Source organism: Strix aluco, chromosome 34 (assembly GCF_031877795.1).
Source record: "Strix aluco isolate bStrAlu1 chromosome 34, bStrAlu1.hap1, whole genome shotgun sequence".
NCBI classification, from domain to species: Eukaryota; Metazoa; Chordata; class Aves; order Strigiformes; family Strigidae; genus Strix; species Strix aluco.
In genome coordinates this window covers 630363-656859 of record NC_133964.1, presented here as the reverse complement: position 1 = coordinate 656859, position 26497 = coordinate 630363, and the positions used below count along the sequence as shown (strand labels likewise).

Genomic DNA, 26497 nt, shown 5'->3' with positions numbered 1-26497 from the left:
GGAGTTAATATCACAAATTTTGCAAGCTATACGAGGACCCAGCGAAATTGCGGTAGTACACGTAAAGGGACACTAGAGGGGGCTCAATCCTTTAGTACAGGGGAATAACCTTACTGATCAAGAGGTAAAGAGAGCAACGCTATTAGCACTGCACTTGGATGATCCGATAGAGACCAGAAAACAGTGTGTTAATTGTGGAGATAATTACCTCCCCTGTTATGCTTGCTAAGACGATTTCGGGGTAGACGGCATAGAATGTGTATGTGAAAGACCAGGGTTTAAGTAGTGCTTTTTCCATGGAAAATCCTATGAAACTTTAAACTTTACTATTCAAGAACAAACAAAATTAAATCAAATGGAGATTAAACAGAAAGCTAATGGAAAATGGGAACTCCCGGACGGCCGAGAAGTTCTCCCAAAACCCATAACTACCAAGATAATGCAGCAATTCCATAAAAACACTCATTGGGGAACTCAGGCATTAGTGGATCAATTTACAACTAAATACATGTGCATTGGGATATATGATATAGCCAAACGAGTGATAGGAGAATGTCTCATTTGTCAAAAAGTAAATAAACATCAAATGAGAAAACAAGTATATGGAGGGTGAGAATTGACTCATAGACCTTTTGCAAAAATACAAATAGACTTTGCCGAATTACCAAAGGTGGGAAGGTATAAATACCTATTAGTAATTATAGATCATTTAACCGAATTTGTAGAAACCTTTCCCACAACCTGAGCCACAGCTCACACAGTAACAAGGATATTACTTGAAGAAATTATACCTCGGTATGGAGCAATAGAAGCAATAGACTCAGATAGGGGTCCACACTTTGTATCCAGAGTAGCCAGAGAGACTTTGGCTGCCCTGGGTACACAGTGGCAGTACCACACTCCGTGGCACCCGCAGAGCTCAGGGAAAGTTGAACATATGAATAAAAAATAACCAAAAAAAACAACTTACCAAATTGATGTTAGAAACTAAAATGTCATGGATAAAGTATCTCCCTTTAACATTGTTAAATATCAAAACTCAACCCCGAACCGATGTAAGTATTTCTCCCTTTGAAATGCTATATGGGATACCCTATGATTTAGAAATACCACCAGATCACCCCCAACTTGAAGAATTAAAGATAAAATCCTACCTGATACAGCTAATGGCAAGGAGAAAACAACTACAGACCGGGGGATGGTAATACAAAGGCCTCCATTGGATGTGACCATGCATCAAATCCAACCAGGAGATAAAATACTAACCAAATCATGGAAAGAATCTTCTTTGACCCCCCGTTGGGAAGGACCCTATGTTGCTCTTATCACTACAGAAACTGCTGTTCGGACTGCTGAGAAGGGGTGGACACACGCGAGCCGAGTAAAGGGACCTATACAGGATCCGGCCTGGAAAGTGACCAGCCCTCCTGGGGATCTACGAGTCACCCTTCGGAAAACCTGAAAGAACTCTCTACACATTGTGAGATAAGAACCTATGAAGGACTCGATGAGTGAGACCCTAATGTTTTGTCCAATTGAAACTTGTATTTGTTTTCCCTTTATCTGCATAAAGTGTAATGTATGTAAAGAAGGCTGAGGGATTCATAATGCACATGGAATAAATCTCCGGTCTAGTTGTAATCAGTGTTATTAACAAGAATGGAGATTAACTAATCAGACCCTAAAAATTGGAGTAAAAACAGGAAAATAATTGAAGATTCTAAAACTTGATGGGAAATATTTACTAAAGGGATAAATCCTGAAAGAGAGTGCACTCACTCTAATTGACCTACTGAATAACACCCTCAGATCCTAAGGGTGATCTGCAGAAAGCAGATCCCCTGGGTCCCCTGTCGTGAACCCGAGGTCAAAGATAAAAACTGGGAGACCTATGTGTCCCGGAGTAGAGACAAACGTACCCCTGAAGAATACGGCTGCTGCCGAGAAGATGGAACACCCTGCTGCTCTAAGCAACAGAGTAGGCAGAGGAGGCAGAGACGTACCGAAGTGGGGAAAACTTTACTGACCTACTCTGAAGAAAAAAGGGCCTCTGAGGGAGAAGGACCAGACGAGAGTGCCAGACACCCTGATACAAAAGAGACTTAAAAAAAAAAAAAAAAACAAACAAAAAAACCCAAATCTATAGAATCCCACTAACCTTATTGGAACTATTGGATAGTCTGGCTAAGTGTATTAACTACAATGAATACACTACCAGGATGAGCTAGAACGACTAACCAATCCCACCAACCTTTTGAACATACCCTAACTAACCAAATTATATGGCCTTGGACAGATGCTTATTATGGACATACAGGACGTATGGGTGCAGATTTGTATGGGACAGAGTTAGCAACTGCCATACTAAGCAATAACCTAACACTCCAAACATATAAATGGGAGAATTCATCCCATACCTGGACAGCTAAAAAAGGAGATGAGATACAGATAGGCTGCAGAGTATTCAATGTAAATGTGATAATAAGTCGACACCCTTTAATTCAAACCGTCCGTCAGCCCCCTTTTACTCAAATCATTATCAGAGACAAAACAGAATCTAAAATAGCTCAAACCCATTGTGAGTCAGAGGCCTGTTGGTATGCATTTACTGCAACCCAACCGGTGTCCATAGTTTGTTTGAGAAGAACCAGGTCAGGAGATCAAGCTATATCTTTCTGATTTCCATTGAACATACAGGAGGAAACTACAACAACCACAACCCACACTCCCAAAGAGACTACTCAAACTACTCATACTATTCCAACACAACCAACAGTCGTGCTTAACCTAAGAATTTTTGAAATTGGACCATATGCAATTAGAAATACAGGTCAACAACAAATGCTGTTTAACCCGACGTGGTCTCTCAAACAAGTTAAATTGCTGATGCAAAATAATGTTTCAAATATTCAGACAACCTGTTCACCTTTCCTAAAGACTTCTTACGAGGGATGGACAACCTGGCTGCAAAAACAAACTCCTCACACAAAAAGAACGCAGAGAGACTTAACCGGTGCTTTGGGAACAGGATTGGGAGTTTTAAATAGTATTGATTCGGAGGTGATAATGAACAAATTGAATACCTCAATTAGTGATTTAACTAATATACAACGACCTTTGCAATCTTCCTTATTGACTTTGGGGGCTAACCAGTGGCTGTTGTCAAATATATTACCAAAAAGGGAAAAGGTAAATATAAAAGATCATGAATTGATTACAGATACACTCAGTGTACTCCAAAATAACCTCTCTTTAGCTCTCAGCTGCCTCCAGGCTCAAATATGGATGCAGTCGATAGCTGCCTCAATTATAAGAGAAGGTGAAGAAGGTATTCTTCCTACTGAAATTCGGAGAATAATTTGGGACAGTGCTACTAATTTTGAAAAGAAACTCCAATCCTGGTGGAACCTGGTAAACTTTACCTATGACCCCATCACAAACACAGCTACTACCTTTATACTCACTATTTACAATGCCACCATATACCAAATTTATCCTGTCATTGCATTAGGGCTGAATCACAACGGGACCATACTCTGTCCTTCTGAGCATAGAGTATGGGCCCAAAAAGTAAATGAAAAATGGCAAACTGTCAATCTAGAATCTTACATTGTACGGGAACAACAAGGATTCATTTGTGAAGACAATGCAATTGAGACACAAGATATTTGTTTAGATACCAAACAAAATATTTGTCACTTTGAGGTCCATCCCAATGAAAATCCTAAAACAGTACTTATATATATTGGCAAAGGTTGTGTATGTTTGAGGACGGTTTGTGAATTCTTAACCGTAGACAAGGTCATAGTAGAGACAAAAAAAATATTCAAATCTCTGTGTTTACAATTTCACAAAGATAATTGGATGTGACTTTTCCTATTTAGCCCCGGTCATGTCTTACGAATTCCTGCAATCCAATTATACATTAATACATAATCTACAACCTACACCCATTGGAATGAATCTCACTTTGGTTAGACAGTTACTTCAACACAAAGACTTAGTTAGAATTTTAGATAAAGTTAAAGAAAACGGACAGAAAACTCTAATAACTGTTCATCACAATGTGGAAGAAATACACCGAGTCTTGGAAAGAGCAAAAAAGAATGCAGAACATAATTGGTGGGACACCCTTTTTGGATGGTCACCTACTGCTACAGGCATCTTGAACAAGTTGTGTCACCCCATTGTGGTTCTCTTGATATTAATCTTAATCAGTTTGACTTTGTCAATAATATTATATGTCATAACTTGGAGAATGATGCAATGGGTAACATATCTGATGTCTGTCACCCGTCCAATACTCATTAAAGCCAAAAACGACCAATTAAATAATGACTTTAAATTGAAAAAAAACTCTCCTGTTAAATCAACAAGAATTACAACGATTTGATGAACAAAATGATAAAAAGAAAAAGGGGGAATTGTGATAGACAGTAAACTGTTTGTTCATCAAATTCCATTAAAGATACTGGGAGCTCGTGACATGTTATTCCATAAACTATGTAGGCCTAAGCTTAATCTTAACTATTACACTGTGTAACGACTAACTGACTGCAAGTGCTTATCTCAGTTGAAATGCTGAAGCAAGGACTCCTACTAGGCAAAAGACTGAAAAGAGGGAGAAAGGGAAGAAGGACAAAGGGGAGAAAGACAAAGGGGAGAAGAAGAAGAAAAAAGGGGGTAGTGTCTATATTCTGTAAGATATAAACAAAAGCTTTGTGAGCCACTCTCAGGAAAGCAGGAAATACAAGGAGTTGGTGACGCGAGGAAGACCCGGATGGAGCGACCCCCTAGCTGCGAAGTGCGCAGACGCAGAGTACGCCCCTCAGAGAGACCCGATACCGGAAGGCGGAGGATATAGAAAAAGACGGACCCTCGGGAAGTGAGCGCGCGCCGTTGGTGGAGCAGGGACTCCCCGGCTGCCCAGCGCTGTTTTGCTTGTTGCCGCTTGCTAAATAAACAATTGAAATTTTGATTGGCTCTAACTCACATCAATTTGAGAAATCTACTTATAACATACGGGACCCTCCTGGGCAGCAGAGCTTGTGTCCACATGGCAGCAGCTGCCTGGGGCACTGGGTTTCTCTGGGTTGTGCTGCACACGGCCAACACATTTTCACTACCACTCTGTCAAGACAATGCCCTGGACCAGTTCTTCTGTGAAATCCCCCAGATACTCAAGCTCTCCTGCTCACGCTCCTACCTCAGGGAAGTTGGGCTTATTATGTTTGGAGTCTCTTTAGCATTTGGGAGTTTTGTTTTCATTGTGGTGTCGTATGTGCAGATCTTCAGGGCCGTGCTGAGGATCCCCTCTGAGCAGGGACAGCACAAAGCCTTTTCCACGTGTCTCCCTCACCTGGCCGTGGTCTCCCTGTTTATCAGCACTGTCATGTTTGCTTACCTGAAGCCCCCCTCCATCTCTTCCCCACCTCTTAACTTAGTGGTTTCATTTCTGTACTCAGTGGTGTCTCCAACTGCGAACCCCCTCATCTACAGCATGAGGAACCAGGAACTCAAGGATGCCCTGAAGAAACTGATTGGACATTTTTCAGCAGCCAGAGATTGTCAAACTTTCTCTGCAAATAACTCCCAGTGTATGTCACGACAACCTAAGCATTTTTTTCCTTTTTTATATGGTTATTTTTTCCTTTATACATTCTTGATGATGATCTATAAAGAAATTAGATCATTTATTCCCTCCTACATCAGTATCCACCCATCTTGTGTGCACCAGGGCCATTGTCTAAAGGAGAAGACAGGTTCTCTGTGTATTTAAACAAAATAAATGAACCCACGACTTCTTTGTCTTACATCCATCCTTACCACAGCAGGAGTGTATGTGAAATGAAAATAACTTTCTGGCTGCAGCAGCTCTGGGCTCTTGTGCTGGTCTGGGGAGAGGGGATGGAATGGAGGAGTGCCAAACCACTCAGGATTTGTTGGAGAGGAGAGCAGGGCATGCAGGGTGCCCCTGACTTCCTTCTCCTTGTGCCATGGGTATCTCCCATCTCTGGGGCTGACCCTCCCTGCCCCCGAGGAGCTGCTGTGCCCTTCAGAGGGGCTGAGGTTGTGGGGTGAGTGCCCAGAGCACCCTGCAGCGGGCACTGCCTTGGGACCAGCCCAGACTGGGCTTTGCTGGGGAGAGAGGAGGAGAGGGGCAGGGGAGATGGGAGAGCTTGAAGGGAGCTGGACTGGGATGGAAAGCACCAATGAGAGAACACCGTCAGCATGTAACTCGCACTGTGTGACCACGCGGGGTGAGGACTCACACCAGGACATTTGGGGTGCAAAGCCAGTGCTTGTGAAAGAGATTGAAGACATTCAAGTGCAGGAGAGAAGAGGCTGGTCTGTGTCCTTAGTAGCATGGACAGACCAGGAAGGTGGCCCAGGGCCTTCATCACCACCCTACATCTCTCATTGGGCATTTCCTGCACTGGCTGCTCACTCCAGGGTTATGTTTAAGTCTTTCTTTCTCCATCCTCCTGTTGGTCTCAGTTCCTGGATGGGGGAATTGCCAGTCCTGCCCAGCGTCTCTCCTGGCCCAAACCCTGGCAGACCCTGGAGCAAGGCTGTCTGCAAAGACCAGCATGGGACACAGCTGGGTCTGGGCATGCTGTTATATGGTGTATCAAATTTCTTTACTCTTTCATGTATTTTCACCTGTCCCAATAGAATGACCATTTCTGAAGTCATCTTTTCAGATGCAAACTCTCTAGAAAAAGGGTCTTTCCATTATTCTTTAGTTTTCTCCTCCCCTTACTTTTGTTCATTCAGATTCCTCTCAGCTGTGCCCGTGTGCAGCCAGTTCTCTAAGGACAACAGGCGGGAGATTGTGCAAAGGAGCTGTAACCTCCAGCTGCAGAGATCAGTGGAGAATCTGATGTAAGGAGAAATGATGCAAGTCCCAGGTGGCTGATGAGAGAAATGCTGAGATGGGGGTGGTGAGGACAAAGGTTGTCCATACTCTGTTGGACCCTAAGGGACTCTCCAGGAGACCTCCTGAGGAGATGCTCTGCATCAATATCAATCAGAGAATGCTGCTATCACCTCTGCTCTATACTGTAAAGTAAAATAATGTGCTCTTTAAAATAAAGATTGATTTTTATTAGGTGCACTTTGAAATCTTCCTTCTCAACTACACTCTGAAATTAATTCGATTAGCTGTACAAGTCCTGAAGACTTGAAGAAAACTAAAGGAAGAGAAATAGCTTGTTAGGGTTTTCTTTATTTTAATGAGCCCCATGGTGTATTTGGGCCTGAGTCCATGAACCTCAGATACTGAGAGGAGACTGAGCAAAGTACTCAAGAAGTCAAAGTCAGCAGCAAAGCTCAAAGTAACTTGAAGCACTGATTGGCCCCACTGAGGGCCACTACTGACAAAGCCTCTCCAGGGACTCGTTAGAGCAGATAATTGGAGGCTGTGATTGCAGGTAGGCAAAGGCACCCTGCAGGTGGCTGTAATGCTGAGAAACCCCTTGGTTTGTTTTATGAAGCAGAAAGGCCAAGCCCTGACCCTCAGGCCCTGGGAAGGAGATGCTGCCCCTCATGTGTGGCTCGGGGCTCTTCTTGGGGGGCAGTGGGGTGTGAGGATGAGCAATGCCAAGTGTAGGAAAACTGCACAACACATCCTGGCCTCTCCAAGAAGGGGCAAGGAAGAAAACATAGTCCAGAGCCTCAAAATAAGGTTTATCCTGGTAGGATCCCATGGCAGAGGCAGCTGCCATGACCAAGGGGGCAAAGAGCTTTGTCTTGTGTGGCCTTTCAGCCTTTCCAGAGCCCTCAGCCATCTCTGCTGCAGGTTTGCTTCTACTGTCCCCTTCATGCACCTTTTCCCTTTCAGGCTGTTGACATCCATCTTTCTTTCCTACCTAGCTCTCATCCCGGCATTTCCACACTCACTGGCTGTTCCTTGAAACACAAAGCCACAGGCTGATCCAGACTCCCTCTGGGTGACCTCTTACACCACAATGCCACCCTTTGATTGAGATTCCTTTTTCCTCAACTCCAATCTGAACCTTCCAAGCTGCACTTTGTTGAGGTTTCCTTCTCTTCCCACTATCAAGAAAAGGTCCATTATCTCGGAAACTCTCCTTCAAGCAGGTGCAAGCAACTGCTGTAGTGCCCTGAGCCTCCACTTCACCAGGCTAAAGCAGCCCAGGTCCTTCAGCCTCTCCACAAAGGCCCCAAACCCCATCCTGACAGATCTCCTTTGGAGCTTCTCCGTTTCCTCTCCATTCCTCCAGAACAGGGAGCCTCTCCCCCAGTCACACCAGTCTAGAGGTGGCCTCACCAGTGCTGAGTCAAGGGGGATGATAACGCCCTGGTTTGGTTTGCCATGCTCCTCCTAATGCAGCCTTGTAGGCAGTTGTCCTTGTTCATGGTGACCGTACACCACTGACTCATATGGAATCCCTCTTAATGCCCAGTCCCTTCATCTCCTGAGGGTCAGTCCCAAGCTGTTCAGGTCCCAGCCTGCCCTCATATATGGGGTTATTCTGTCCCCAGTGAAGGGCTGGCATCTTCTCCTTGTAAAACTTCATGAGGCTTTTATTGCCAAATCCCAGAGTTTCTCAAGGTCCCCCGGGGGTGAAGCTCTCTTTTACCAGCGGCTAATGTGTGTGCACAGGTGTGGTGCCTCTGATGAGATAATAGTATCAGGAATTACAGTCACTGCAGATAACAGAAGGAGGTTCTGGTGTAATGGAACTGCTGACCAAGCTAGGAATCCCCATGGAGAAAACCTCAGAAACACCAAATGCAGGTACAAAGGAAGCCAAATTAGGGCCAGGGAGGATTTCTGGCTGATATCCAGGAAGGTATGGGAAGGCTGTTGTTATGTCTCCCCAAAGCCTTGTCCTCTCCTGGCTTCACACCTTTGAAGCAAAGGTGGACAACGGCATCCTGGGCTGCCTTAGGAGGAGTGTAGCCAACCAGACAAGGGAGTTCTCATCCCCCTTGACTCAGCACTGCCAGCAGGTTGGTGGAGGTGATCCTTCCTCTCTGCTCAGCACTGCTACAATTTGTCTTACGTCCCTCAGGGTTTTCTACCCCAGCACCACACTCGCACTGCTGCCAAAGCCGCCCTCCACATCTTCCACCAGTTCAGCCCTGTCTTCTTGTGAAAAACTTATCCAGGAGAGCATTCCCCCATGTTGGGTCAGGGATTGCCTTCTACCTTCCCTTCAACCAAGGCCTTGTAGCAGAGGTCCATGGGCTTCAAAGTCCCCAGGGATTACCAGGGCCTAAAATTGCGGTGCTTCCTCTTGCTATCTAAAGCAGATCTCATCCTTTTCCTAACCTTCATCACACGGTTCAGTGACCCTGACCAGAAGACCATTGTACATCGAGGAGTTAGAAATCCACATAACAGGAAATCTGAGTAGACCCAGGGCTGTGCTCTGCTGTGCTCCATGTACAGCCTGGCCTTCAGGCTGTCTTGTGCTGAGCAGATCCCTGGGTTGCAGAACAAACTGGATTGCAAGAGAGAAGTTTACAAGAAGCTCCCACAGGCACCAGAGCCAACTACAGGTCCTTACCTTTATCTAAAACTGCCACAAGAAATTCCTGTGTGAACAGCCTCTGCTGGGGGCAGTAGAAATGATGATTTGGGGTTTTTTTCTTTGTGAGAAAATACTGAAAGTGATCACAGGAGCAAAGTGGGATAACTCTTCTACAGACGGGATCTGCAAGACTCGCTGCACCAGCTGACCAGTTAAAAGTAACCCCACCGTGACCTTCCAAGCCACATGCCTGCTGCTGGCCTATCAGAGATCCTGGCAAATGTGAGCCTAAAAGCACAGAATCACAGAATCATCTGAGTTGGAAAAGACCTTGAAGATCCTCCAGTCCAATCATTAACCTCACACTGACTCTTCCCAACTCCACCAGATCCCTCAGCGCTGGGTCAACCCGACTCTTCAACCCCTCCAGGGATGGGGACTCCCCCCCTGCCCTGGGCAGCCCATTCCAACGCCCAACAACCCCTTCTGCAAAGAAATCCTTCCTAAGAGCCAGTCTGACCCTGCCCTGGCGCAGCTTGAGGCCATTCCCTCTTGGCCTGGCGCTGGTTCCTTGGCTCAAGAGACTCATCCCCCCTCTCTGCACCCTCCTTTCAGGGAGTTGTAGAGGGCCATGAGGTCTCCCCTCAGCCTCCTCTTCTCCAGACTAAACCTCCCCAGTTCCCTCAGCCACTCCCCACCAGACCTGTGGTCCAGATCCTGCACCAGCTCCGTTGCCCTTCTCTGGACACGCTCGAGTCATTCAATATCTTTTTTGTAGTGAGGGGCCCAAAACTAAACCCAGTCATCAAGGGGCAGCCTCACCAATGCCGAGTACATACCCCAGCCATGACTCCAGGGTCTGACCTATCAGCTACTTCACAAAGAAGGTGATCTCACAGGCCCATGTTCCTGCTGTTGTCCAATCAGCTCCAGAGACAGCAGTGACCTCACAGCCACCTTCACAGCCTTGTGCTTCTGTCTGCCCCATGAGATCCTGAGGCACAGCTGACCTCAGCAGAGCATCCCCACCCATCTCCTCCTTGTTGCCTGTGAGCTCATTATCTGCATGTAACCTCCCACTCCTCCTCCAACACCAAGTGATGGGTCTGACACCTCATGATCCCTGCCCCACCCCCAACGGCCAAACAGCCTAAGTTAGGGTTAGGAAAGATGTTGAAGGTGAGGGGATTAAAACATAAGAAAGAAGAGCTTTGGAGGTTAGGCCTTCAGGTTAAAGTTTAAGGAATAAATCTCACCTTTCAGGGTTAAGTATTAGGCAAAGACTTATGGGGAGGGTTTCGTGCTCTGTCAAGGGTGTCTGTTTAGTGTTTAGGTATGGGCTGGCTTTGTGGGTTAGGGCTTTGTTGACGGCTGGGCTAAGGGCTAGGTTTAAGGCTGGCATTTTGATGCTAGGGGTATGGGCTAGGGATTAGGGTGAGCGATAGGGTAAGGGTAAGAGTAAGGAGGTGTGAGTTTGCACTTTAGTTTAGAGGTAAAGATTCAGGTTAGGGCATAGAGTAGTGGACTCTTGTCAGGGTGAAGGGTGTCATTTAGGGGTAGGATTAGAATTTAAGGTTAGTGGTTGGGAAAAGGGTAAGGTCCTAACATGGAAGTTTTCACAGTAAGGGTTGCAGTGGCATCAAAATTACCGGAGCACGTTTTTCCTCTTCAAAATCTTTCATCTCTGTTGGACAAACGCCTCTTCCCTCCCCCAAATCTCCCATCTCTCTTGTCCCAGATTTCCCTGACGTCGCCAAATCTTTCACCTTGATGAGAGCAGCTTTGTAACGGCTTTCAAGCCCTCCAAGTGCCTGTCTCCCCACTGCTGGCCAGGCAGAAGTGACCTCGCAGCAAACATCCAATGGGACACAACGTGCTGCTGTGCTGGAGAGGCCCCTGCTCAGCCACCCCAGCAGTGCTGGAGGCAGATGATGCCCTCCACCACCCCTCAGGTACTCTGCCCAAGTTGGCCCAAGTGCTGGTCACTGAGGGATGTCGCTAGTGACTGGTTGCCGGGAAGACTCCTTACCACTGATGACATCTGGGTCTGATCACCCAGCTAAACTCCCACCCACCTCATCGTCCACTTCTTCAGTCCAGGTATCACCAATATGGGTATAAGGAGACCATGGGAGGCCATGTCTAAAGCCTTGTTAAAGTCCAGGTGCACAACATTGCCTACTTTCCCCTCCCATACATGTTCAGCAATCTTCTTTTCCTTCAAATGCCTGGAGTTGGCTGCAGGACGACTTTCCCCAGCACCTTCCCAGGGACTGAGGTGAAAGTGGCCAGACTGTAATTCTCACAAAGTCTTTTCTTGCCCTTCTTAGGCGAGGTTTGGTATTTGCCTTTTCTGAGTACCATGGAACTTCCCTGATTGCTCTGGCTTTTCTGAGATGTTTGAGAGAGGAGGTCTCACAGTAATACCAGCCAGCTCCCCCCCACCTTCTGCCCTTTCCCACTCCCAAAGCCTTCTAAATATTGCACACTTCCAGAGGAATGCCCACAAAACAGCACACACTTGCCCTGGTCCTCTGGGCCTGTTCACAAGAGAACCAGAAAAGATTGCTTCTACAGGCCCACAACTCTGATGGAGTTTCTGTGCAGCTCATAGCTTTCCTGAGAATTTTTGTCAGTGCCCTGCTTTGCCCCCACAAAATTTCTGGTCCACAGGCAGTAGATGAGGGTATTGAGCCGTGGCCTGAGGATGGTGTAGAAAAAGGGTTTGTCAGACTATCTCTGGAGGGCTATTCTGGGCATCACACAGACAAGGATGAGGATGTCATAGAAACAGTGACACTAGTGAGGTGAGAGGAGCAGCTGGAGAAGACCTTCTGTCTGCCCACGTTGGATGGCAGAGCTGCCCCAGGCTGGCAGCTCTGACGCACAGACAGGATGCCCATGTGAACAGGAAGGGCAGACTGGATCTAAGAAGAAGGTGACGGAAGCAAACACCACAAATGTCACGGTTTCACTTTAGGAGAGCTCCACTGAAATCACAGAAGAGGTGGCCCACTCCACTGGGGCCACAGAACTCAATCTATGACAAGAATGAAGTGATTGCTGTAGATGACATAAATACCCCTAGCTAAGGTACAGCTGCCTTCTCAGGACAGACCTTCCAGTTTGGGAATCTTGCAGAGAGAAGCGGGTGGCACACAGCCCAGTACTGATCTTTGTACATGGTCACCAGTGGGAAACACTCAGCACATGCAAAAGGTTCCCAAAATAGCACTAACACTGCTGTGAGCAGAGGTGATTCCAGTGAGGAAGGACATTTGTTTCTTTGTTAGTTGCTTAAATAAGTCGGAAAGAAGTTGAGAGAGGTGAAAGACAAAGGTATGTGCAGTGCAGGAGTCATAGTGCCTCTCTGATCTCCTGCTGCCACCCCCAGAGGCTGGGACACACCTCAGCCCTGCAGTGGTCTCCCTGCTCTGTACCTGTCTGAGATGCCTCAAGGCACGAAGAATGGACACAGGGACCTCGGTTCAAGGAAGTACATCCCAATGCTGCATTCAGGTGTTCTCCCAGGGGACGTTGCTCTCAATGTGAATTGATCTCATGACACTGTCAGTCCCACAGGCCTTCATGTCACCCCCAGGAATAACTGATGGCATTTGTGCTCACTCGGGTTCATCTCACCATGCTGACACCTGCTCCCTACAATGCAAACATGGGCTTCTGACCTAGCCCTTCGGTGTCCCTCTGTGGAGGCACAAAGAACCTCTCCAAGTGGGGGTGAGAGGCCAGTGGGGGTTGTGAGGGGCTAGTCCAGCCAATACGGGCATAGCCCACCCCTGCTCTGCTGGTCCTTCAGGGCTCTCGGAGGAGGCCTGGCTGTGCAAGGACACTGCAGTGTGCCCCTATCCTGCACACTCACACTGTTCAGCTGCTCACTGGTGTTTTCATCTGCAGGCCACTTCCTTGGGCATCTTCTTGAGAGCAGTTTTGGAACAAGACCTACGCCTTCAGGCAGTGCCCTGAGAAGATCACCTTGCTTTAGGGAAATGCTGTTGTGGAGGCCAGCTCTGTCACAGAAGTGCCCATTGCCTGTCCCTGCCTGTGGTAACAAAACTCCCATTCAGCAGGACTGTGACCAAGATGCCAGAGCCCTCAGACCTTACACCAATGCAAGGGTGGTAGAAGAAGAGAGTGGAAACGGAGAGCAAGCAGCTCGGGAAAAACCAAGCACTGGTTCTTGCTGGCAGTGCTGCTGTAGCTGACACTTTTCCTCTCCACTTTTGCACACAGGCACTGCCACTGTAGCTCCAGAGAAGGTCTCAAAGGAAGGATCTCAGACAAGTCACTGAAGCTTTCTTTGTTTTGTTTAAACATACAAAAGGCACAGGTCCATATTTACACAGACTCTGGGTAACATAAAATTTGGATAGACAGATAATTAAAAATGGCACAAACAACGAAATTTCATTATGGACAACATTATGTAAAATAAAACAAAGTAAATAAACCCCAAACCCACAATCAAAACCAACAAAACCAGAAAAAAATATGGGTTTGGCCTCTAAGGAGTTACATTATGAATGATTCCCAGAACATGCCAAGCAGTTTATTGCTTTTGAAAATCATCCAGACATCAGTTTCCCCAAGGCATATTTGAGCTGCTGGTTCCTCATGCTGTAGATGAGGGGGTTCACTGCTGGAGGAACCACCGAGTACAGAAATGACACCACCAGGTCCAGGGATGGGGAGGAGATGGAGGGGGGCTTCAGGTAGGCAAACATGGCAGTGCTGATAAACAGGGAGACCACGGCCAGGTGAGGGAGGCACGTGGAAAAGGCTTTGTGCCGGCCCTGCTCAGAGGGGATCCTCAGCACGGCCCTGAAGATCTGCACATAGGACACCACAATGAAAACAAAACAAAGAAAAGAAAAAAAGACAGCAAATACAAGAAGGCCAGTTTCCCTGAGGTAGTCTAAATCAAAGCAGGAGAGCTTGAGGATGTGGGGGATTTCACAGAAGAACTGGTCCAGGGTGTTGCCTTGGCAGAGTGGTAGTGAAAATGTGTTGGCCGTGTGTAGCACAGCCCAGAGGAACCCAGTGCCCCAGGCAGCTGCTGCCATGTGGACACAAGCTCTGCTGCCCAGGAGGGTCCCGTAGTGCAGGGGTTTGCAGATGGCAACGTAGCGGTCATAAGACATGACAGTGAGGAGATAAAGCTCTGCTGTAGCAAAGAAAAAGAAAAAAAAGACCTGGGCAGCACAGCCTGAGTAGTAGATGTGCCTTGTGTCCCAGAGGGAATTGTCCATGGCTTTGGGGAGAGTGGTGGAGATGGAGCCCAGGTCGAGGAGGGAGAGGTTGAGGAGGAAGAAGTACATGGGGGTGTGCAGGTGGTGGTCACAGGCGATGGCGGTGATGATGAGGCCGTTGCCCAAGAGGGCAGCCAGGTAGATGCCCAGGAAGAGCCAGAAGTGCAAGAGCTGCAGCTCCCGTGTGTCTGCGAATGCCAGGAGGAGGAACTCAGTGATGGAGCTGCTGTTGGACATTTGCTTCCTCTCTGCATGGGGAACTGTCCAAGAAAGAAAAGTTAGCAAAGGTTTAGGATTGACTGCTCTGGACAAAGCTTGCTCAATTTCTGACAGAAACCCACCCTCCAGCATCTGTCCTTCCAGAAAGACCTTCCTGAAGCTCCCGGGTTGGAGCTCTGGTGTTTGCTGGCTGAGGGGGCAGTGGGGAGCAAGGGATTCTGCTGGGGGCTCTGCAGGAGTCAGTCCTGCTGTGCCCCAACAGGCACAGAGGAACCCGCAGTCATCGCTGCTTAACTCCACTTGGGAAATCCAAGAGATTTCAGCCTTGTCCCTCCCAGGGCCCCCAGCTGCAGAGCAGAGCTGTGGGGCTTTGCTCTTGTGGCTTTGGCTCCTGTTGCCCTGTCCTACCTGAGGAGTGCGTTCTGAAGGCAGACAGCCTGGACATTGCTGCTGCGCTACAAGTGCTCCATGGAGAGTGCGGGGGTGCAAACGGGCAGAGCCTTAGTGCAGAGTGAGGAGAGCCAGGCTGTCCATCAGACTTGCTCTCAGCTGCCCTGGGCTTGCACCTCTGGAATCTGCAGGAGGCTCACACCCAGCTGTTCCCTTGACAGGAAATGGGATGCTGCTGAGAGCAGAGGAATCCAGTGGAAAACTCCCCTCCCCAGTAAACATCTTTGAGATTTTTGATTCCTTGCAGAGGGGTGTCTGGCAAAAACAGCCGGGTTTATCCCCATCCCATGGTCAGCATTGCTCAGAGACCCAGAGGCTCGAAGGGGGCTTAGGCACCTTGCTGCCATGGACACATCTGCATGGCAGGACCTGCAGGGCCAGTTGCTGAGCTGCAGCTGAAAGCCCCATCCCCAGAGAGCCTGAAAACAGGAGCAGCAGCAGCAGGGGCAGGTGGAGAACCAAGGAGCAATGCCCCAATGCTTCTGCCAAGGGAGGCCAGGCCAGGGAGGGACAGATGGGCACTGTGGAGAGTCTCCTCTGCTGCAGCTCTGGCTGCACAGGAGGCAGCTCCTGCCCTGGACCATGGGGCCTGGAGGGCAGAGGGTCTGCTGGGTAGGGGAGAAGACCAGGGGGGCTTGTTAGGTAAAAAGCACTTTCACTGAAGGGTAATAGGGAGGTGCCGAAATACCAACCCCCCCCCAGATTGTGCTGTCAGCCTGTTTCATTCCCTGCCAATGCCTCTGGTGCCTGGAGCTGTCCCTGTCTGGAGCTGTTTCTCTTTCCCCTTATCTCCTCCCTGTCAGTGCTCACAGTCCCCATCCCACCCGCTGTGTGCTCAGCTCTGCCCTGCAGACCCCTCTGGCAGCAGGACCATGCCCAGAGGCATCTCTGTATGTACAGGTATAAGGAGCAGGTGAGGAAAAACACTGACAAGATGACTGAGCTTTCTGTAGGCAAATAAATGCTGGAAGGAACTTTATCAAGTTCCTGAAATACCTACAACTCTGTCAGGGTAACGCTGTAGGAGTGTCCTTGTGTTGTCCAAATCTGACAGCTGCATTACGATACCCCACAACCACAGCAGGAAACTGAAAGCACAGACTTCAGAAAGCACCTTTCCTTCCAGGTAGCCCCTGCCTTCATGTGCTTCTTGAAATGCTGCCTCTGCCAAAATCCTTGGGGTGATGTGGAGCTGTGAGCAGCCCTGACCCACACAGCACCCTTTCCACAGCAGAAGGACCCTGCCCTGCCGGGGGTGTCTCCTTCCCCACACAGCTTCTCCCCACAGCGCCGTGGGCAGCTCCCCGGGCAGGCTGAGTGCTGACCCTGGCAGGCGCCTGGCAGAGTCCCTGCCCCAGCACACAGCCCCTGGGCTGCAGGGACCCTGCTCTCAAGGACAGCCCTGGGCACCCCTGGCTGCACCCGCGCCTGCACACCCCTGCAGCCGTCCCCGGGAGAAGGTAGCCGCCATGGCCTGTCCCTCTGACAGTGCAGCAGGGAAGCCCTGCTCTGGAGCACGGCCTCCTCCTCCAGACACCAGGGACATTCCTGGCGGCTGTGCCGGCTTCACCACATCCCTCCACCACCTGCAGCTGCATTGCCCTGCACCCACAGACTTACTGTGTCAAGGGCTGGGAAGATTTCTCCTCCAGTGAGCTCTCAGCATCCTGCCACTGCCGTCTGCCTTTCCCCTCTCTGTGCCCGGCTCCTCTGCCCTCGGTGCCTGCAGGCAGTGCCCTCAGCCCTGCTGCGCTTTGCAGAGGAGCTGCTCCTGGGCAGAGCTGTCTCTCTGCAGCGCTGACCACTTGCCCTCAGCTCCCTCTGTCCCAGGAGCCCGGCCCAGCTCCGCAGGATAGGAGCAGCCCAAGGCATTTTAATGACCCCTCAGGTGGGTTTGGTACTGAGTCCATGAGCCTCAGACAGTGATAGGACGATGAAGGTGCCTGTCAAGAAGTCACTCTCAGATGCAGACTACAAAGTCACTTGGCATTTTAGTGGGTCCCTGTGAGGACCATTACTGACAAAGCCTCTCCAGGGCCTTGTTAGATCAGAAAACTCCAGGCAGAGATGACAGGGAAACAAAGGCCATGGAACAAATTCTGAGTGAAAATGGGTGTGTTACACTAAGCAAAAGGGCCAAGGCCTGACCCCAACCTCTATGAAGTCAGATCCTGTCCCTCACACAATGCTGAGGGCTATTCCTGGGGCAGTGTGATGTGGGGATGGGCAATGCCAAGGGCAGGACAATCGTCCAACACCTCCCAGGCTCTTGAGTGGGGAAGGGAAGGCCATGAGACCCAGTGCTGGAAGGGGAAGGTGCTTCCTCATCAGCATCAGTGGCAGAGACAACAGCCAGAGCCAAGGGCAGAAAGAGCTCATCTCTGCTGTGGGATTTTCAGACTTTCTTCATCCCTCTATCGTCTCCACCACAGGCTGTCCCACGGTGTCCCACACCTGCACCTCTTTCTCTGCAGGCTGGAGACATCCACCCGCCTACCACACCTTGCTCTCACCTCAGCATCTCCCTTCCTTTACTGAGATCTCTCCATCCTCCCTGGCTGCTCCTTGAAACACAAAGCCTGGGGCTGCTCCAGTCTCCCTCTGGGTGACTTGTTACACCACAGCACTGCCCTTCGAGTGACATTTCTCTGTGTCCACTCCGGGCCTCCCCAGATGCACTTTGTGGTATTAGTTCTTTCTCGTGCTGTATCTCGCTACAAAGAAAAGCTCCATCATCTCTGAAATCCCCCCTCAGTCACTCTCAGGCTACTCCTATAGTGCCTGGAGCCTCCACACCACTGGGCCAAAACTGCAGGTCCCTCAGTCACACCACACAGCTCATGGGCACCAGGTCCCAAACTCCACCGTGTCAGACCTTCACTCAACACTCTCCAGGTCCTCTCTACTTCTCCAAAATGGGGAGCCACAACCTGGGAGTCACCCATGTGAGTGGGGACACAGCAGTGCTGAGTGGAGGGGGATGGTAACTCAGGGTGTCTGGGTAGCCCACGCTCCTCCGAATGCAGCCCCGTAGGCAGCTGCCCTTGTTCATTGTGTCCATCCTCCCCTGGCTCGTAGGGCATCCCTCGTAGTGCCCAGGCCCTTCTCCTCAGAGTTGATGCTCAGCCGGTCACGTCCCAGCCTGTCCTGATGTACGAGGCTGTTCACCCCCTGCTCCCAATGATGTAGGATTAGCCACTTTTCCTCGTAAAACTTCAAGTTTGAGAAATCCCAGGTTTTGTCAAGGTTCCAATGGACTGTAGAAAACTTTGTTCAGCTTTTAATATTTGTGTGCAGCTGGCTTATCTTGACTGGGGTGTCTCTCACAAGAGAACAGCATGAGGAGTTGCAGGGCACTACAAATCCCCTCTTGTGCAGAAACTGCGGGGTCCTGGGGGTCTGGTACTGATAAGGCCATGGGGCTGGACCCTGAGGGGAAGATTCCCTTTATGGGAGAGAGCAGCAGGAATGTGTGGAGCTCTGCCTGGGGATGGAGGATGAGTCAGCTGAGCTGAAGGGTCATGGACAACACTGTGGTGGGTGGATGTCTGCTATGGACCCCCAGATGAGGAAGAGGAAGTAGATGAAGCCTTCTGCATTCAGCTGGAAGAAGCCCTGCACCTCATGGCACTCCTAAACTCTCCCAATATTTGCTGAAGGGGCAACAAAGCACAGTGAAAGCCATCCAGGAGGGTTTGGGAGTTAATTGACAACATCATCCTGACAAGGGTGACTGAGGAGCCAGTGAGGGGAGGTGTCCTTCAGGCAATCATACTTAGAAACAAGGAAGAGCTGGTCGGGGATGTAACATTCAGGGGTGAGAAAGTAGAGTTGAGGCTCCTGAGAGAAGGGAAGAAGGCAAAGATCAGGACTTCAGTGAGCAGGCTTTGGCCTGCTGAGGAACCTGCTTGGCAGAATCCCACGGGATATGACACTGAAGAGAAGAGGTGAGAGGTGTTTGATGGTCAAGGATCTCCTCTTCAAGCTCCAGAACAGCACCACCAGATATGCAGGAATTGAAGCAACTCTGGAGAAGGCGCATATGGATGAGAAAGGAGCTCCTGACAAAAATAAGCATGAAGAGGCGGCACAGAGAATTTCAAATCTGGCTGCCTTCCAGCCTCAGATGTTCCATTACTCTCTGCTGGAGAAATAAATTTTTGTGTTTCCATGCATGTGTCTATGACTTTGTGTGTGTTTGTGTGTGTTAGGGGGTACAGGAGGGATGAGGGGATCCCAGGACCAGCTACTGGACAGGTGGAGAGTCTAAGATCAGCTCCTGGAGAGATCACTACTGGGCACGTGTCTACAGAGGCTGATGTTTTCCACTCCCACAGCCCAGTATACAAACAGCCCAAACCTCGTTTCTCCTTTCTCCACTGACGCTGCTTGTGCTTGGCCTACAGACCTCCCGGGGTTCCTTCCAGGATTGGTGATGGTGCATTTCCTTCCACCACAGCTCTTCCCTTGATGGTAACGGGGAGAGCGCTCACATTCCCCATGACCATGGAAGGGAGCAGACATAAGTTTGTAGCAATCAGCTCTTATATTTTGTCCCACTGAAGTCATTGACTGCTCGGCAGGGAACCTCTTCATCATGTCTGAGCTTAACCTTTGCTTTTCTTTTTCTTCCTTTTCCCTCCCAAGTTCTTTTCTTTGATCATCCTCACACATTCCTCTACAAACAGCCCAACTCTGCTCTTTCCTCACTGCCCCTGGCTTTGCTGGCTTTGTGCCCTCCTAGAGTGTTTCTAAGAGGGTTGTCGTGTTGATTCCTGCCTTGGTCAGTACAAAACCAGCAACTCCTTTCATTATCTGTGGTGTCCTGCAGTTTCTTATCCTGTGATCTTGTGTTGATGCCTCACCACAATCAGGGTGAGCCACCTGCACACAAACATTGACAGCCAGAAAAATGGAGTTTCAGTCCAGGAGCCTTTGAGAAACTCTGGGATTTTGCCAACAGAATGTTTAAGTTTTAGAAGGAGAAGTGGCCATTCCTGCATCAGGGGGAAGAATAACCTCTATCGATCCCCAGGTGTAAGAAATCATGAAATGAAGGGAAGAGACCGGCATGTCTGAGTCAATACCTGCTGGTCAAAGCAAAGGGCAAGAAGGAAATGCACAGGCAGTGGCAGCAGGGACAGGTACCCTGGGACGAGTAGAGGAATGCTGCTGGGTTGTGTAGGGATGGGGTCAGGAAGGCCAAGGTGCAGCTGGAGCTGAACTTGGCAAGGGATAATAAGAAGGGCTTCTACAAGTACATCAGCCTGAAAAGGAAAGTAAAAATCTTTTATGAACTCAGTGAATAAGAGTGGAAAACTATGAATAACAGACAGGGAGAAGGCTGAGGTACTGAACAGGATTTTTGCCTCAGTCTTCTCTTGCAACCTCTCTTCCCACACCTCTCAAGTGGGTGGATCACAAGGCAGGGACTGGGGGAGCAAACTCCCTCCCACTGTAAGAGAAGGTCAGGTTTGTGACCACCCAGGGAACTGAACATACGTTGTCTGTAGGACCTGTCAAGATGCATCCCAGAGTCTGAGGGAATTGGCTGATACAGTTACCACGCCACTCTCCAGGATATTTGAAGTCCTGGCAGTCAGGGGAAATCCCTGGTGCCTGAAAAAAAGGGAACCATTGCACCCCTTTTTGAAAAGGGTAGAAAGGAGGACCCTGGGAACTACCGACCTGTCAGCCTCACCTCTGTGCCTGGGAAGATCATGGAAATGATCCTCCTAGAAGCTGTGCTGAGGCACTTGGAGGACAGGGAAGTGATTTGAGACAGCATGGCTTCACCTTGGCTGAACTACTTTGTGGCCTTCTAAGATGGAGTGACGAGATCCGTGGGCAAGGAAAGAGCTATGGATGTCGTCTAGCTGGACTTCTGTAAACCTTTAGCACAGTTCCCCACAACATGTCCAGCTGTCAGGGGTGCTCTGACCACCCCCCATCACCACTCCGAGGTGCCTGGGCCCTTCCATGTACAGCTGCCCCATGCAGGAAGCTGGACTGATGCCAGGGAAAGTGGCTGAATCCATGCTGGATGTGGGGTTGACTCTGTGCCAGGGCTGGGCTTGTGGCCAGGGACAGTGTTTCTGCTAAGTCTGGCTTTGCCCTGGGTGCTCTTGAGGTGGGTGCTGGATGTATGTAAGGAGGAGTCCTGGGAGGGAGAAAACTTGCCCTCACCTTCTCCAGCTTCACCCAGCTCTCACCACAGAAGATGAAGGTCGCAGTGCTCACCATGGCCCTGCTCTTCCCCATCCTGCTGTGTACCCCAGAAGATGCTCAGGGGAGTCCCCAATGCCATGGGAAGGGGCTTAAGGCTGGGGATGGGTCTCGGCTTCAGGACATCAGCTCTCCTGCAGAACGAATTTGTAGTGATGAACACGAAACCCCTTGCCTTGGCCTCTCCCTTTCCCAAGCCAGGGGCTCCTGCAGGCTCCCCTGCACCTCCAGCCCCCAGCAATGCAGCTTTCTCCCCTCCACAATTCCATCTCATCCCCCCCTTCCCCCACAATTAATGTTCTTGTGCCCAGAGCCTCAGTTCCTGTTGGAATGGTTGGACCCGTCTCTTCCCTGGGAGTGCCCCCACTGATTTCTTGTCCTGATGCCCCCACCTCCATCCCTTTTGTGCAACCCCATCCCATTGTTTTGGTCCCTTCAGACATCTCTTCCCTGGGATCTCTTTCATGTCCTATCTGGGGTCCCCAAATCCCCTCCCTTTGATCCCTCCCGATGCCTTTCTTTCTGTCTTCCCCCTCAGTCTTTTGCTTTTCATCCTGTCCACTGCAGTAGTGTCCCCAGACCCCCTTCCTTGAACCCCCACTCCCAAACACTCTCCCAATCCTGTCGTTTTTGTCCTCTGCAGTCCTCTTCCTTCTGACCCCACCAACTACTGTGCTTGAAGTCTCCATGTCCCCTCCACTTGAATTCCTTTAATCCTCACTTGCATTCGACACAGTCCTGTCCCTGCAATACCTCCAGCCCAGTACCCTGGTGTCCACTAATTCACCCCAGTGCCCTGTCTTTGGGTCTCCCCCCACCTCAACCCCATCCTCTCTGAAGGACATGAATTCCTCCCTCTCTCCTTGTCTCCATCCCCACCCCTGGTCCTTGCATGGACAGGTGTGCCAGGTGACACTTGGAGGAATGGGGCCAGGCAGAGCAGAAGGGATTTTCCTGCTCAGACCAGGGGGAAGCCATGGGCCTGGGGGAATGGGGACACCTGTGTCTCACTCCCAGCCCCACCAAGATCCACTCCAGACCACCCTTTTGCTCTTCTTCCCTAGGCATTCTTCAAAGCAACTGCAGGTTATGGCATGGTGGTAAGTAGTGGGGTGGACTTGGAGGGCATCCAGTCTGGGGAACTGGAAGGCACTTTGGTCCTCCCATCCCTTGCTGGTACTGGGGACATCTCAGTGACCAGTGAGGTCTCATGGTCTTTCTAACAGGGTGTATTTAAGAAGGTAGGTACCATGATATCTGCTGGCCTCAGACCCTCCCCTCCCATGGCCAGGACACTCCAGGGCATCCAGTGTGCCCCAGTAAAACCCTGGGCTTTACCACCTAACCCTCCAAAGCCCTCGTTCCCATACTCTGATCCCGTCACCCGTGCTTTTGATCCTGGTGCAGCAAGCTGTGCAGATCCCACCTGTTGAAGTGTTATTTCATTTTGCTCCTGTGAGCTCTTTCAGTGTTTTCTTAGAAGGAAAACAATTCTAGTCATGACTTCTACTGCCCCAAAAAGAGGATGTCCACATGGGCATTTGTTGCTGCAGTTTTGTATGAAGGTCAGGACATGCATATGGCCTGATCACCAGTGGAAGGGTTAGGGTTTGATTGTCTTTTACAATCAAATTTAACTTATGACCAAGGGATACACTCAGCCCAACAGGACCTGAAGCCCAGGCTGTACATGGAGCACAGCCCAGGCCTGGGTCTACTCAGGTTTAATGTTATGAGGATCACTGACTCCTCAATGTACAGTGATCTTCTGGTCAGGATCAATGAATCTCCTGATGAAGGACAGCAGGAGGATGAAGTGTCCTTTAGACAGCTGGAGAACGGACACAAATTTAGGCCCTGGTAACCAGTGGGGACTTTGAAGACCATGGACCTCTGCTATGCGGCCTTGGTTGAAGGGAGGGTGGAAAATAATCCCCGACCCAACATGGGGGAATGCCCTCCTGGACTTGTTTTTCACAAGAAGACAGGGCAGGACTGGTGGAAGATGTGGAGGGCAGCTGTGGCTACAGTGCAAGTGAAGGTGGCAGGGTTGAAAACCCTGAGGGGAGTCAACAAGAGAAATTGTAACAGTGCTGAGAGGAAGGATCACCTCCACCAACCTGCTGGCAGTGCTCTTCCTAATGCAGCCCAGAAAGCCACTGGCCACTTCTGCTGCAAAGGTGCAAAGCGTGGAGAAGAGACGGCTTTGGGGAGACCTAATAACAGCCTTCCCATATCTTCTTGGGTGTCCTCATGGAAATGCAGCCAGGCTCTTCACTGTTGTGCATGGTGAGAGGATGGGGGCCAATGCGCATCAGCTGAAACAAGGGAGGAAAAACTTTCTGCTCATCAAGATGGTGAAGCACTAAAGCAGATTTCCCAGAGAGCTTGTGTCATCTCCAGCCTTGGAGCTTTTCAAGCTGAAAATGAATGGAGCCCTGAGCAACCTGCCATGACCCAGAGGTGACGCTACCTTGAGCAGGAAGTTGGACTAGAGATCTCCTCAGGTCCCTTCCAGCATGAATGATTCTGCATTTTGATCCACCATGGATCTTTCCTTCATGATGGGAGGGAAATCACTCAGGTTCCTGGTGGCCACAGAAGTCAATGAGAAAGTCTGGTCAGATGAGCTGTGAATTTTTTGATGCAGGCATGCTTGGCAGGTACCTCCAAACAGTCCTGATCTTTTCCATTGCTTCACCTTTTCCTGTCTTTTCCTGCTCAAAATTTCTTCCCCTTGACCATCCTTGCACCCTCCAGTGTAAATAGCCCATCTCTATTTACCTTTTCCTCTTTGGTCCTAGTTTGGCTTCCTTTGCAATTTCATTTGGTGTTTCTGAACTTGTCACCATGGGAATGTGTACCTTGGTGAACAGCATCATTGAAGAGGTGCCTCCTGTTATTATCTGTTATGTCCTGCAATTCCTCATGCTCTTATTGTGTCAGTCACCCCATGTCAGGGTGAGCCATCTGCAGGCACACATCACCAGCTGGCCCAAAGGAGCTTCATTCCTGGGGAACCCTGAAAATCTCTGGGGTTCAGTCAGTAGAAACCTCATGAAGCTTTACAAGGCCAAGTGGCCAGTCCTGCATTTGGGGACAGAATAACCCCACAGATGGGGGCATGCGGGGACCTGACTGGCAGAGTGACCCCGAGGAGAAGGGCCTGGGCATCACTAGGGATGCCATACAAGGCAGAGGTGCATGTCACCGTGAGTAAGGCCAGCTGCCTGTGGGGCTGCGTTAGGGGGCATGTGGCCAACTCAGACAAGGGAGTGATCATCAGCACTGTGGTGGCCACATCATGACTAGTGTGTCTGGGTGTGGGGCTCCCTGTTCTGAAGGAATGAGGAGGAACTGGAGAGGCTCCAGAGCAGATCTGCCAGGACGGGGTTTGGGGACTTTGTGGAGAGGCTGAGAAACCTGGGCTGCTTTAGCCTGGTGAGGTGGAGCCTCAGGGCACTGTACAAATAGCCTGCAACTGCTTGAAGGGGGGTTTCAGAGATGATGGAGCATTTCTTGGTAGTTGGAAGAGAAGGAAATCTTAACAAAGTGTATCTTGGAAGGTTCAGACGGCATTTGAAGAAGAAGCTATCTCACTCAAATGGTAGCATTGTGGTGCAAGAGATCACCCCGAGGGAGTCAGGATCAGCCCATGGCTTTGTCTTCCAAGGAACAGCTGGTGAGGGTGGAGAGACATCAGTGAAGGTGTGGAAATGCTGAGGTAGGAGCTGGGTGGGAAAGCAAGATGGGTGTCTGCAGCCTGGAGGGAAAGAGGTGCAGGCATGGGACAGTGTAGGACAGCCTGCAGTCGAGATGGCCAAGGGCTCTGGCAAGGACCAAGTTCTTTCTCCCCTTGTCTAAGGCAGTTGCCTCTGCCACTGAGGCCTAACAGGAAAAACTTTATTTTGAGGCTTTGAACTTCATTTACTCTTCACCATTGCTTGGGGAAGCTGGGAGGTGTTGTGCAGTTTTCCTACACTTGGCATTGCTCACCCTCACACCCCACTGCCCCCAGGAAGAGCCCTGAGCCACACATGAGGGGCAGCATCTCCTTCCCAGGGCCTGAGGGTCAGGGCTTGGCCTTTCTGCTTCATAAAACCAACCAAGGGGTTTCTCAGCATTACAGCCACCTGCAGGGTGCCTTTGCCTACCTGCAATCACAGCCTCCAATTATCTGCTCTAACGAGTCCCTGGAGAGGCTTTGTCAGTAGTGGCCCTCAGTGGGGCCAATCAGTGCTTCAAGGTACTTTGAGCTTTGTTGCTGACTTTGACTTCTTGAGTACTTTGCTCAGTCTCCTCTCAGTATCTGAGGTTCATGGACTCAGGGCCAAATGCACCATGGGGCTCATTAAAATAAAGAAAACCCTAACGAGCTATTTCTCTTCCTTTAGTTTTCTTCAAGTCTTCAGGACTTGTACAGCTCATTGGAGTCATTTCACAGTGTAGTTAAGCAGGAAGATTTCGAAGAGGATCTAGTAAAAATTATTTTTTATTTTAAGGTTATTTTTATTGATATTTCAGATTAGAGAAGAGGTGATAGAAGCCTTCTGCAATTGATATTGATCCAGAGGGTCTCCTCAGGAGCTCTGCACAGGTAGCAGAAGCAGCCCCTTGAGGTCTGGCACTGTCTGGACAACCTTGCTCCTCACCTCCCCAGCCTCACCATTTCTGTCATTGGCCAGCTGGGATTTACATCCCTTTTCCTTACATCCGATTTCTCCACTGCAGTCTGCAGCGGGAGGTTACAGCTCCATTGCACCATCTCCCACCTGTTTTCCTTAGAGTACTAGTTGCGCACAGGCACAGAAGAATTTTTCCTATTTGCAAGCA

At 49.7% G+C, this 26497-nt stretch overlaps 1 protein-coding gene across 1 annotated transcript; it reads right to left on the bottom strand.

The window, feature by feature from the left end:
- Positions 1 to 14086: 14086 nt before the first annotated feature.
- Positions 14087 to 15022, bottom strand: LOC141917147 (olfactory receptor 14A16-like). The gene has a single exon (XM_074810235.1). It carries the CDS (start codon positions 15005 to 15007, stop codon positions 14087 to 14089), a length of 921 nt encoding a protein of 306 aa, XP_074666336.1. The 5' UTR covers positions 15008 to 15022.
- Positions 15023 to 26497: the final 11475 nt, after the last annotated feature.

Bases quoted from the DNA above. Each gene is read 5' to 3' on its own strand.
- LOC141917147 (XM_074810235.1), bottom strand. From the start codon at position 15,007: ATGTCCAACAGCAGCTCCATCACTGAGTTCCTCCTCCTGGCATTCGCA.